The following is a 14,412-nucleotide window of genomic DNA, read 5'->3' on the forward strand; positions in this document are numbered from 1 at the left end:
AAGCTCTCTCCGTCATCCGGTATGGCGCAAAGTGGGAGGGAATGGAAATTGTAATCAGAAATCTTCCAGCAAACAAAAGCCCAGGACCAGACGGCTTCACAGCTGAATTCTACCAAAAATTTAGAGAAGAGCTAACACCTATCCTACTCAAACTCTTCCAGAAAATCGCAGAGGAAGGTAAACTTCCAAACTCATTCAATGAGGTCACCATCACCCTAATACCAAAACCTGACAAAGATGCCACAAAAAAAGAAAACCACAGGCCAATATCACTGATGAACATAGATGCAAAACTCCTTAACAAAATTCTAGCAAACAGAATCCGAACAACACATTAAAAAGATCATACATCATGACCAAATGGGCTTTATCCCAGGGATACAATATCCGCAAATCAATCAATATAATACAACACATTAACAAACTGAAAAATAAAAACCATATTATTATCTCAATAGAAGCAGAGAAGTTTTTGACAAAATTCAACATCCATTTATGATAAAAACTCTCCAGAAAGCAGGAATAGAAGGAACATATCTCAACATAATAAAACCTATATATGACAAACCCACAGCAAACATTATCCTCAATGGTGAAAAACTGAAAGCATATCCCCTAAAGTCAGGAACAAGACAAGGGTGCCCACTCTCACCACTACTATTCAACATAGTTTTGGAAGTTTTGGCCACAGCAATCAGAGCAGAGAAAGAAATAAAAGGAATCCAGATTGGAAAAGAAGAAGTAAAACTCTCACTGTTTGCAGATGACATGATCCTCTATATAGAAAACCCTCAAGACTCCACCAGAAAATTACTAGAGCTAATCAATGAATATAGTGAAGTTGCAGGATATAAAATCAACACACAGAAATCCCCTACATTCCTTTTTTTTTTTAATTTAATTTTATTTTTAAACTTTACTCCCCTACATTCCTATACACTAACAATGAGAAAACAGAAAGATAAATTAAGGAAACGATTCCATTCACCATTGCAACAAAAAGAATAAAATACTCAGGAATATATCTACCTAAAGAAATCAAAGACCTATATATAGAAAACTATAAAACACTGGTGAAAGAAATCAAAGAGGACACAAATAGATGGAGAAATATACTGTGTTCATGGATTGGAAGAATCAATATAGTGAATGAGTATACTACTCAAAGCAATCTATAGATTCAATGCAATCCCTATCAAGCTACCAATGGTATTTTTCACAGAACTAGAGCAAATAATTTCACAATTTGTATGGAAATACAAAAAACCTTGAATAGCCAAAGCAATCATGAAAAAGAAGAATGGAACTGGAGGAATCAACCTCCCCGACTTCAGGCTCTACTACAAAGCCACAGTCATCAAGACAGTATGGTATTGGCACAAAGACAGAAATATAGATCAATAAAACAAAATAGAAAGCCCAGAGATAAATCCACGCACCTATGGACACCTTATCTTTGACAAAGGAGGCAAGAATATACAATGGAGAAAAGACAATCTTTTTAACAAGTGGTGCTGGGCAAATTGGTCAACGACTTGTAAAAAAAATGAAACTAGAACACTTTCTAACACCATACACAAAAATAAACTCAAAATGGATTAAAGATCTAAACGTAAGGCCAGAAACTATAAAACTCCTAGAGGCATAACATAGGCAAAACACTCTCCGACATAAAATCACAGCAGGATCCTCTATGCCCCACCTCCCAGAATATTGGAAATAAAAGCAAAAATAAACAAATGGGACCTAATTAAAATTAAAGGCTTTTGCACAACAAAGGAAACTATAAGCAAGGTGAAAAGACTGCCTTCAGAATGGGAGAAAATAGTAGCAAATGAAGCAATGGTCAAAGAATTAATCTCACAAATATACAAGCAAATCCTGCAGCTCAATTCCAGAAAAATAAATGACCCAATCAAAAAATGGGCCAAAGAGCTAAACAGACATTTCTCTAAAGAAGACATACAGATGGCTAACAAACACATGAAAAGATGCTCAACATCACTATTAAAGAAACGCAAATCAAAACCACAATGAGGTACCATTTCACGCCAGTCAGAATGGCTGCTATCCAAAAGTCTACAAGCAATAAGTGCTGGAGAGGGTGTGAAGAAAAGAGAACCCTCTTACACTGTTGGTGGGAATGCAAACTAGTACAGCCACTATGGAGAACAGTGTGGAGATTCCAAGAAAAAACTGGAAATAGAACTGACATATGACCCAGCAATCCCACTGCTGGGCATACACACTGAGGAAACCAGAACTGAAAGAGACACGTGTAGCCCAATGTTCATCACAGCACTGTTTATAATAGCCAGGACATAGAAGCAACCTAGATGTCCATCAGCAGACAAATGGATAAGAAAGTTGTGGTACATATACACAATGGAGTATTACTCAGCCATTAAAAAGAATACATTTGAATCAGTTCTAACAAGGTGGATGAAACTGGAGCCTATTATAGAGAGTGAAGTAAGCCAGCAAGAAAATCACCGATACAGTATACTAACGCATATATATGGAATTTAGAAAAAAGGTAACAATAACCCTGTATGCGAGACAGCAAAAGAGACACAGATGTATAGAACAGTCTTTCGGACTCTATGGGAGAGGGAGAGGGTGGGATGATTTGGGAGAATGGCATTGAAACATGTATATTATCATATGTGAAACGGATCGCCAGTCCAGGCTCGATGCATGAGACAGGGTGCTCGGGGCTGGTGCATTGGGATGACTCAGAGGGATGGTATGGGGAGGAAGGTGGGAGGGGGGTTCAAGATGGGGGACGCATGTACATCTGTGGTGGATTCATGTTAATCTATGACAGAACCAGTACAATACTGCATAGTAATCAGCCTCCAAAAAAATAAAGTGAAAAAAAAAATCAAGGAAAAAAAAATATTACTGATAAAATGAAAAAAAAAAGTGGGAGGGCAGTGCTGCTCTCCACTCCGCGTGTCTCTACCACGAGGCGGCTGCCGGCAGCAGGGTGACAGAAGCAGCAGTGCTGGGCAATCAAACAGATTCCCGAGGCCAATCAAGATTACCTTCCAGTGCAAATGGCAGAAGCTGAGGGCAGTGCTGTAAATTCAGCTGAATTGGGGGTAATTTTATGCTTACACAGAAGATTTTGGTTATTGCTCTTTTTTAAAAAATGAGATAAAATTCACATATTATAAAATTCAGTGGTAGCCGGGGGGGATCTTAAAAATTTTTATTTTAATCTAATGTTCTTTCCATCTTTGCAGCTATCTTTCTACCTTTGCTATCTTCCTTTATATTATTTTTTAATGCCTAGACTAATCCCCAAACCAGTATCATATCATCAAAACTAGTAAGGTCAGCAGAAATAATTTTTCTAAATAGAAAATTCAGAGTAGATGAGGGCAGTATCCCTCACTGCATGTGAAGAGCCCCCAAGAAGCTAGAATTGTCCTCAATGAAAAGAAACTTGATAATTCAAATATGCAATGAAAAGTATTTTGGAAGGCACTACAGATTGTAGAAATCAAAGTTTGTGCATCAGAATTTAGATTCTTTATTCATCATAACAAACTCCTCTAATTTTCCTCTCTCAACTTCAAGAAGCAAAGACTCAAAGGCCATGCTAACTGGAAAATGACTCAGAAAACAGGAATAGGTAAAAAAGGCTGACTTTATACATCCAATATTCTTGACATCTTATCAGCAACTGGAAATTAACTTGAGTGACTTTTTAAAAAAACCCTTAACCTTTCAACCTAGTGCAAAGAATTTTCCATTCAAAGTAAGCTGCGAGTGAGCTACCTGAATTCCAATGGTGATATGACAAAGGTATTCACCCTGCAAATTCTGAGGCACCACTCTCAGGCAAGGTGAACTCTGTGAAGTTCCACGTCTATTTCCCTTTGCCCTCACTTTTTCTGAACCAGTGCTTCTCAGTGACCTGAAACTCAGGCCACTAGGCCTGCCCTATCCAATGACTACCCCCAATCAAAGCAAACAAGATCATTATGCTGACTGCTGGACGAAAACAGGGCACCCTGGGAGAAATCAGAGGACTGCACTGCTGTGAAAGGCCAAGGGCACCCAGGGTTGCGGGGGAGGGGAAAGACAAACAGCATCCTAGTTTACCCTTGGGAAACAGCAATATACCTTTTGACCCAGTAAACCTACTTCTGATTACTTATATATGTACACATGCACACTCACACACATAGCTAAAGGTCTTTAGGCTCAGCAATGATATCCACATTCAGGTAGTAATACATACTGACCATTCGTTAATGATGTTCAGCTCATATTAACATTTTCCTCTTGGCTAAGGTTGGCCATTAGCAGGAATTCACTGGTTACAGGTTATCAGGCATTAGTCTGGCATTAGTTATATGATGAGGAATATAATGAAGTCCATTTGCTGTAAGATCTGTCATGTTTGGTAAGAATACTCGAAGCACATTAGTAAGGCAGGTGCAGGGAAGAAAAACCGATATGCCTACCTCCTCCTCTAGGAAATCACAAGCCAAGTGGATGCGGGACACATCTACTTGATGGGGTTCGGACTTTAACTTCTTGGAACGCAGACTCCACAGTTTTATACAGGAGTTGTCAAAGCCTGCTGCGAGCAGCTTGCTGTCCGGGGATACCTCTGCAGTGTTCAGCAGCTGCTCCGTGTTGTAGAAGGCGTAGAAGTAGATGGTGGTGAGGGAGGGGGGGCCGTCCCTGACGCGCTTGATGCTCTCCTGCAGGAGCTCCAGCGCGGCCTCATTCTGCAGGATGGGCGCGGGCATGTCGGCGGGCTCCAGGCCGCCACCCTCGCCGCGGGAGGAGCTACCACTGGTGTAGAGCTGGTAGTCTGTCCTCTTGGCGGGCTGCACGTCCAGATGGATGTGCCAGGCAAGGATCCTGCACAGCGCGGTGTTGTTGTCACTCTGGAGGTAGCGGAGAAGGTAGTTGTAGCTGTCTTCCTGCAGACGAACCACGTATTTGTTGTCCAGGAAGGCTCGCAGCCGGAAGTTAGACAGGATGTCCTGGATGGTCTGAGTGGTCTGGAGCTGCTCGATAACATCCTTCTGGCTGGCGTTCTGCAGAAACATTCCATGGAAGCGGCTGTAAAAGCTTTCCACTGTGCTCTTCGGACTGTTCTGGATCAGGTTGAGATGGAGGTAGACAAAGAGAGGATAGAGGAGAGGCATCACTTCATGGCTGTGCTGGGAGTCAGAATCTGTAAGGAAAAACAAGTGAAGCCTTTATAACCAGCATGGTCTCCTGTGGAGCGCACAGTCCCCTTCTGGCCAGGACCCTACTTTCTGAGGCTATGGATTTAAGTATAAGCCCAACACAAAATTCTGGAAACTTGAAGTCAAAGCCTTTGGACCAAGGAAGGAAGATCAGACCCAGAAGGCCAGCAAACCTGGAATTTGATGCCCAGAGGCTAAACAGTGTGCCTCTTCTCACACACATTCAAAGGAGCTTGTATCCAGGCCTTTGGGTTAGTATTTTCCCCAACGTATTAGCGTTGCTCAAATTGGGATCTCAGGCCTTGGAGAGACCTTACGTGGATTCTGGGGAGACTGAGCTCTTCACAGAAACTTTAATTTGATAATTTAAAAAGTAAACACAGGTAAATTCAGAATTATCTGGATAGTCTTTAGCAAGTACTGGCATACAGTTTTAGTGCTCTCATCTCCTGCAATAACATCCAAGTTCTTAGTTTAGTGGGTTCACTTACATTTACAGCCCCCTGGTTGGCATGTCCCAATGCTAAGACGACATTGTTCATCCCTAAGTGTCTCACATCTGTCAGTGTACTCATTTTGATTTTGTTGGTTAAAAAGGACAACTTCTCTTTGCAGCGATAATTTATAAGAGGAATATTTTCATGTCATTAAAACTAAATAATTTACCAATGTGAGACTTAAACACCATGAAACCACATGACAAAGAATGTTCAAATAAGTGTCCAGTTTTGTCACAGGCTAATGAGAATAGCACAGAGGTGTGTGTGTGTGACACCTAAGTGAGGGAGGGCAGAGAGCTGTGACAGAGCAAAGGTTCCACGGCCACGTGGACAGAGGCAAGTGGCCAGCAAGGAGGGACGCCTGTGTGCCAGCACCTTGGGGAAGCCGGGGAACATCAGCCCTCAGTCCATGTGGAGCTGCTGCTGCTAAGTCACTTCAGTCATGTCCGCCTCTGTGTGACTCCATAGACAGCAGCCCACCAGGCTCTGCCGTCCCTGGGATTCTCCAGGCAAGAACACTGGAGTGGGTTGCCATTTCCTTCTCCAAAGCATGAAAGTGAAAAGTGAAAGTGAAGTCGCTCAGTCATGTCCGACTCTTAGCGACCCCATGGACTGCAGCCTACCAGGCTCCTCCATCCATGGGATTTTCCAGGCAAGAGTACTGGAGTGGGATGCCATTGCCTTCTCTGCCATGTGGAGCAGTGAGCTATTTATGGCAAAATCCATCTGTTACATTCACTGGCTAATCTGAACTTTATTTTTTGTGATTTTACTTGTACTTTATTTGTAAATGAGTTTAGGTTCAAACAAAACAAAGGAAGCATAAAAGTTTATATCTAGTGTAATGTCTGTATGTACCTAAGTAAATTAATATAAAAATGCTTTAAGTTAGCACTTATATAACATTCTGATTTTTCTTTTTTTATTCCATGGAAAGGAATCCAGACCTGTCTCAAGACTCAGGAATACTGAATGAGGGCACTTATCTCTCTAATCAGAAGGGAGATGATTCCAGCACGCTACCTCTGCTTAATGCTCTATTTCATCTTACCACAGGTGAATTAACTGCATAGTATGTGCATTTAAGGATAAACATGCCCCCACTCAAACGCATTCTTAGAAGATGAACTTCAATTACAGCGATCCCACACTGAATCAGGGCTGCTGCCCAGCTGCTGTAGGCTCCTGCCTCTGAGCCAACAGGTGCAGGGTGCTCTGGTGCTGGCCCTGGGTGACTGAGCCTGACTGCCGAGGGGAAGCTGCACTGCTGCTCCACAGGGGGAAAGGAGAGCGTGTCTACAACAGAGGAGGTCACTAACGGCATCTTAGTGCTACCGTCCCTGAGGTGAAGGTGAATAAACAAATGCAGCAATCCAACCAAGGCAGGACTAGTAGTGGCCCAGATCCTTCAGGAACGAAGGTTTGTGTCATCGCACCATGTAAAGAACCAGGACCAGCTGAGGTGCTAACTAAAGGTAAAAGCAATACTGAATAGGGAGTAGAAGAAGGTAGTTAAAGACCAGCTATGACCATGTGACCAGTTTCAGACCCCAGAACTGTACCTATCATGAGTACTCCTCATTATGAACCATGTTGGTGTGAGTATCTGTACAGAAGCAAATACCTTTGTTTCCTTTCTTTTCTTATCCCCTTACCATAGAATATAAGTTACACTGACTTTGCATCATAGTATTTACTCCTTTTTTTGGCTGTGCCACATGACATGCAGGGTCTTAGTTCCCTGACCAGGGACTGAACCCATGTCCCCTGCAGTGGAAGCACAGAGTCCTGACCAGGGAAGTCTCTGTATCACAGTATTCAAATCACGGAGTTTCAAGAAGAGTAAACATTACCTGTGGACTTTGTTTCTTCTTCTGAGAAAGTGATTGGGGAATTCTTGGTTGTTGTTCAGTTGCTAAGTCTTGTCTGACTCTATGTACCCCTACGGACTGCCAGACTTCCCTGTCCTTCACTATCTCCCACAGTTGGCTGAAATTCATGTCCATTGAGTCAACAATGCAATTTAATCATCTCATCCTCTGCCGCCCCCTTCTCCTATTGCCTTCAATCTTTCCCAGCATCAGGGTCTTTTCCAATTAGTCGGCTATTCGCACCCAGTGGCCAAATATAGCTGTACCGAGTGTTAGGCAGAATTATGACCTTGTTAATCATCTTTATTTGGAGATTAATTATCTTTTAAGAAGATGGGTATGGGTGCCAAGTTCAGTGGGTAGACTTATGATGGTTAATTTTATGTGTCAATGAAGCTAGGACACAGTGCTTAGATATTGGGTCAAACATTCTAGATGTTTCTGTGAAGGAAATTTTTTAGATGAGCTGAACATTTAAATCAGTAGACTAAGCAGAGTGGGTTCCCCTCCATATGTGGGTGGGACTTATCCAATCAGCTGAAGGTCTTAGGAGCACAAAGAGGAAAAGAGGGAATTCTGCCAGCAGACTGCTTTTGGACATGAACTGTGGCTCTCCTGGGTCCCAGTCTGCAGGCCTGCCCTGAAGATTTTGGACTTGTCAGTCTCTGCAATCATATGAGCCAACTCCTTAAGATAAATCTCTTTCTTTATATATACATTCCATTCTATTGGTTCTGTTTCTCTAGAGAACCCTGACTAATACAGATATTGGTATTTCTTTGAATACTGTAATTCTTTAGAAGACCTCTGGAAAATTTCAATCTCAAAATACTAACAAAAAGATTCAATTTTATCAATTAGACATTCAATATGTTCTATTGGGGTGAAGGGCTGTTTTCAACTCCTTACAATCTTAAGTTTCAGGCTTATTTTTGAAAATGAGAGGTATTTTAATTTACTAAGCTCAGAATAAAAAAAACACAAAACACTAGCCATCCAGAAATAGGGATGCGGTACTTTAAAAATTCCCATCAACATATCTGGAACAAGGTGAGATTAACTTGAAGTTTTAGCTCAATTTTAATCTTGTTCCCTTGTAATCATAATATACACCTTATGTTTTACTGAAAGGACACTAAGTCAAACAAACACCAATTCTCATTCCCTGGCCTTTCTCCACAGGGTTGGGCCTTCAGACACAACCTAACACCTTTCTCTGTTTGTAGGCAGCACCACTGACCTGACCCTTCCCATCCATGCCTGTGAGCTCCTCTTCCTACCTTGCTCTTCAAAGGCTCACCTCACTTTAAGGAACACTGCGTGTGTGGCTTCTATGAGCCAGGCACTTACACCCAAACTGTATCTAAGAGTCCCAGGTATCCCCAGGTTCAGATCCAGAGTGACTGACTCCAGTCTATGCTCTTCCTACTGAGTGTCTTGGAGAAAAGGCCCTCAACAGGCGAGCTCACAGAACCTCTCACCCCATAGCTTCTAGAGAAGAAACATGTTGCAGGTGCTCCAGCCTTGGTACTCACTTTCTCCATTATTTCCTTTAGGATTTTTCATCTAGCCTTTAATTTGTACTTTCCAATAGCGGATGCTGAGTTCTGTACCTTACATGCTATGCAGCAGGATACCATCATCCTAACCATGTAAAAAGTAAAACCTGACTTATTTCTGCCCAGTATACCTCCCCCTGCCCCTCACTCCAAGCCTGTCATTCTCAGCTCTCCCTCCTTTACTCCTGGACATCTCACCTTGATGATAGAATTATGGACTCAAGACACCGCTTTCCACTTCCGCAGCCCTGTCTCCCTGCTCAGGGCCTCTGTGCACTTGGGCTGGCCTCCATCGCCCCTTAACACACACTTTGTCCACTGCTCCCATATCCACAGTCACACCCAGGCCTGTCTCCATCACACAGGATGAAGGTCGCACGTAAGCCTGTGGTCAAATCCTGCCTCCATTCTGTCTTTATCTTCAATCTGAAAGCCCATTTTCAACCAAGGGCTTCTTCAAGGTTCCTGAAAACATAATCACCACCTCTGCCACTCTGTTCATGCCTCTGCACAGAGCCTGAATCCTTCTACTTCTCTTCCACAGATGTCTGAAATCCAAGTGCTAATGTAAAGCCTACGCTCCTAAAGAAGGCCGCCTCTAACTGCCACACCCCAACTTCTCCCTTCACTTCAAATGCGGACTCAATACCCCACGACTGGTTCCATACTGGTCCATGAAAACACTTCCCCTACTGTCACATTTCATGCAAAAACTGTGACTTTTAGCCCTCTTAGAATTAATCACCAATTCAGATTAATGACTATATGTCATACTTCTATCCTGGGGCTCAGGAGATAATTATTCATATGATTTGGCTGACTACTTTTCAGAGACCTGATGGTAGAGAAAAATGTTCCAGGAAAAAGCATTCTGTAAGGAAAAACCATATATATTCTCCCTCTCAAAATAACCAGTGACCAAGGACTGAAGAATTAAATTATAGACAAACAGGCAACTTTCTCAGTTTTGAAACAAGGTGAGAAATTACACAGGAAAAGGCTAATAGAGACTATCTCAGTGACAGATTTGGAGCTTCCCAAGTTGTCCGGCTCTGTCATCAGAGGGCAGGCCCCCCACCAACACGCTCTGCTGCTCCCCCAGCCCCAGTGCAGTCAGTGCCTCGTGTACATCCAGTGTGAATGGACGCAAGAGAAGGGCTAAACGAGGCCAGGCATTTCTTTCTAAACCAACTTCCTCATCACTAGATTGATGAGAGAACTCATCTAGAAAGGGGAAATCATAGCTGTATTTTAAAAACCAAGTGAAATAATTTTCTAAAAACAGATTTTAAAAAAATTTAAAAATTGCTTAAAGCCTCAAAAACCAATGCCAATAGTTAAAAATATCTCATCTCCAAGTTCTTGCTTACCTCTGATTGAAATTCTTTTTATAAAGCCAATTTTTCTGTTTTTATCTTTAGCCAACACAGAAAGCAACTCATCGCTGTTCTCAGAGATTTAACATTCATACGATATAATGATCTTACTGGAGTTTCTTTCTTTACAGTTTAAACATAATAGACTCTTTTTATTAAACTGTTAATCTTCACAAATTTTTAATTTCTGTAACAATTGAACAGACTATTCTCCATTTATGAATCCCATCACTCAACATCTGTGAAACTGATAAGATAACCCTCTCTAGGGTTTTATTTTGTAACCTTTATCTCCTGAAACATACTGGTCATTTTGCCCAACTACAGAATGCAGGAAATGTGGATTCTTTGCTTTAAAACACTAGCCACTATGAGGGTGAAGTAAAATTAGAACTCTCAGTGTGTAATCAGGTATATTATTTTTGGTTTATATACTTGATTGCTTACTAAAATTATTAAGTCAAGGATCGTTCAAATAAGGAAAGAACGATAAAACAACTTCAAAGTATTTGAACTATAATTTTCTACTAACTAATACGTGGCTAATTACTCTCCATCTGTTGAGAAAGAGAAAGTTTTGTATTTCTTGTACCTCAAGATGTTTTGTGTAAGGAAAGTACTCAACAAAAGACTTTGATTAATAACCAGAATTAACGTAGTCACTTTTATTGTAATCATCTTTCCAACGTTAAAATTATAATCAGTTGTCTTAGGACTAGTCAAAATCACTTGGTTTTGTCTTTGAATAGCCTTGTTTACTCTACATATGAGGAACTAAAGGCATCGACAGGCTACATAACTTCATTTTTAAAAGTGACAAAGTCAAACAGTGAATTATGAAACCTCATTATAATTCATTCTACTGGTTCTGTATTTCCACGGTTATTACACCACCCACAAACTGGTCTAAATTACAACTTTTAAATTTTGTGTTGCTGATGCATGAGTATTATTACTCTCTTGCACTTTTGGAAATATGGGAAAAAGGCCATTTTGAGATGTACTATCTTACTGGCAGTGATAGCAACGTCCATTTCACATCCGCTGCATGTAAGGAGGCATCCTTACAGGGCTGACTGAGCCTCCACTTATTCAGCACAAGTCACAATCACTGTGCTGAAAGCCATGGACTAGTGAATAGCATACTCAGAACCCTTTAACCTCCTGATTTAACTCTCTCAGGAGTTCCAACAAACTATAAGTTTGAATACAAGACTTGTGTTCAACTACCTTTGGATCCCTGGCACCTAAACCATAGCTGGAACATAGCAGGTTCTGAGGGAAATGTGCATCACCCCTTTTTGATAAAAAAGGGTGCTGGTGCTGAGTACTTACCGGTGAGAAAATTCCGCAGCCGTCCGAACTGTACTTCATATTGCTGGGGCTCTGCCTGGCAAGGGGCTGCGGACACTATGTTGGCACAACCAGATTCTGATTGGACTACAGAGGAAGAGACAGACAAGATGCATACAGAAAGACAATCATTAGCCTAAAATGTGGCAGGACAGGTGGCAGCTGGTGTTGAGGGGCATCAGTAGCATTGGGCATCTCAGTACATTTTCAAAGGACGTTGGGGCTTCTGGTTAAGTATGACTGACAGATCTACCTGCCCTTCCTGACACCCAGTGATGTGACAGCAGAGGAACAAAAGGTATAAAGCACAGGATACACAAGCCGGATGAGAGGAGAGGTGCAGAGACTCATGAAAGACTCCTCTGGACGCATCTGAGCCTAGGACCTGGTACTGCACTATCATGTACCCTGGGATGGGTCTACCTTCAACCTTGGTGCTGGACATTCAGGGGGCCCTTTCAATCTGGAAAGTCACATCTTGCAATTCTGGGAAATTTTCTTGAATCATTTTGTTGACTCTCTCTTGTATTTTCTTTCTGGGACTCCTACAATTTCTAGATAGGCTTCCAGAACTGATCCTTTAACCTCTCCCAGATTCCATTTTTTATCTTTCTGCTGTACTCTCTGGGAGGCTTTCTCAACTTTCAACTCTTCTAATGATTTTTCAGTTGTACTGTCATGTAAGTACATGTACATACATAAATATGTGGTTTTGAACTGTGGTACTGGAGAAGACTCTTGAGAGTTCCTTGGACTACAAGGAAATCAAACCAGTCAATCCTAAAGGAAATCAAACTGAATATTCACTGGAAGGACTGATGCTGAAACTGAAGCTTCAACACTTTGGCCACCCGATGTGAAAGGCTGACTCGTTAAAAAAGAACCTCGATGCTGGGAATGACTGAAGGCAGGAGAAGGGGACGACAGACATGAGTTTGAGCAAGCTCCGGGAGTTGGTGATGGACAGAGAAGCCTGGCGTGCTGCAGTTCGTGAGGTCACAGAGTCGGACATGACTGAGCAACTGAACAACAACAACACAAACATTTGAATGTTCTTTTTTCTCTCAAAATAGCATTCTCTTGTTTTAAGACTATCAGTGATGGTATTTCTGAGGTTTCTCTTCTTTCTGCTGTTTGTTTTCTCCAAGATGCTTCTCATCATTTCTTTTCGCTTCCATTTTTCACGTGAAATAGATCAGTTTCTTTCAAGGTCTGAACCAACAGTCTCTAGTTTTCTGAAAGTCAGCATCACAGAGCTGATAAGAACTCTGGGCGTGGGTTTATCACCCAAGAGGACACGGATGGCATCTTCCTGGTGATGTCTTTAGGTCTCTTTTGTTGGGCAGGGCAGATTCACCAGGGACAAGCGATAGTTAATCACTTTCCTGGTCAGTAGGTGCTTGGCTGCCAAAGTTCTCAGTAATGTGAGGAGGAAGAAGGCTGGAATCTCAATAGTCAGGATGTAAACATATACTTCATCACCATTCTGTGAGTTCATACTTTCCAAAAAGAAAAGCAAAGTTCTCCTACCCTTTTTGCTGGGGGTGGGAACCTCAGGACTGGGAAAAGGTGGCTGGGGACTGAGGAGCCATCTTTAGCGACAATCTGGATGAAACACTGACACACATGTAATTAAGCACGGATGTAATTTATGTAGCAAGGAAGCAGAGTCATGACATACAACACACGGAGATGGGGAGATGGGTGAGAAGAATCAGTGTCCCCTCTGAAACTCAAGAGACTTGATGGAAGGCTGCACATGTAGGAACAGCCTCCTTCTCCTGCTGCCCCTCCATGAGGAAGCCAGTCTTGAGTCCTTAGTCACAAGTGCTCACCACGTCCACCCCTCACTCTTCTGAGCCTTTCAGCTCAGGCTGTCCTCACTTTAGACTGGATCATACCGTAGCCTTCTGAGCAGCTCCCCTGGTTCTCATCTGGCCCTTCCTCGGTTAACATGGACACCAGAGTCATCTTCCAAAAATCCACATTTGGTACCTTGGATGCTCCCCTTCAACTCTCCCCTCTGATAAGCTCCTAATGGTTCTTTGGAAACTCAGCTCATTCTTTCTATGATTTACTGACCCCTGACTATATGCTGGGAACCACTAGACCTTTTGGGAAGCCTTTTTGACCTGCTGATCTACCTGTAAAGAGTATGTTCTTTGTCTTCATGGAGGCTGAGCATCCCCCTCACAGGACTCACTATGTCACTCTCCCACGAATGCTGATTTACCTGCCTCATTTCCCGACTATAATATGAAGCACCTCAGAAGCCAGGATCAAGTCTCAGCTCTCTCTAGAACTTCTTAGCACCTGGCCACCGGCAGGCCTTCAAGATTGTCTGCTGAATGCAGACATAATTATTCAGATTACTCAATTAAATTATTCAGGATAAAATTTTATGATAATCACATTTCATGCTTCTCACTTTTCCTGGCAATTTTCTAGAATTTCTCCTGATATGCCATTATATCTAAATCAAGACAACTGGGAACACAAATTTTACAGTGGTTGCCCTACTGTCTATCAGCAGC

At 42.1% G+C, this 14,412-nt stretch overlaps 1 protein-coding gene across 7 annotated transcripts in view; it reads right to left on the reverse strand.

Moving 5' to 3' along the window:
- TAF5L (TATA-box binding protein associated factor 5 like) overlaps positions 1-14,412 on the reverse strand; it is a 31,768-nt gene that overhangs the window by 4,514 nt on the left and 12,842 nt on the right. For all 7 annotated transcript variants that reach the window (XM_055587887.1, XM_055587865.1, XM_055587876.1 and 4 more), the window contains 2 exons: positions 11,861-11,965; positions 4,479-5,203 (listed from right to left, as the gene is read on the reverse strand). In XM_055587887.1, coding sequence (XP_055443862.1) covers positions 4,479-5,203; positions 11,861-11,965 — 830 coding nt within the window. The remainder of the gene's footprint in view (positions 1-4,478; positions 5,204-11,860; positions 11,966-14,412) is intronic.

The sequence above is a fragment of the Bubalus kerabau genome, chromosome 1 (genome assembly GCF_029407905.1).
Source record: "Bubalus kerabau isolate K-KA32 ecotype Philippines breed swamp buffalo chromosome 1, PCC_UOA_SB_1v2, whole genome shotgun sequence".
NCBI lineage: Eukaryota > Metazoa > Chordata > Mammalia > Artiodactyla > Bovidae > Bubalus > Bubalus kerabau.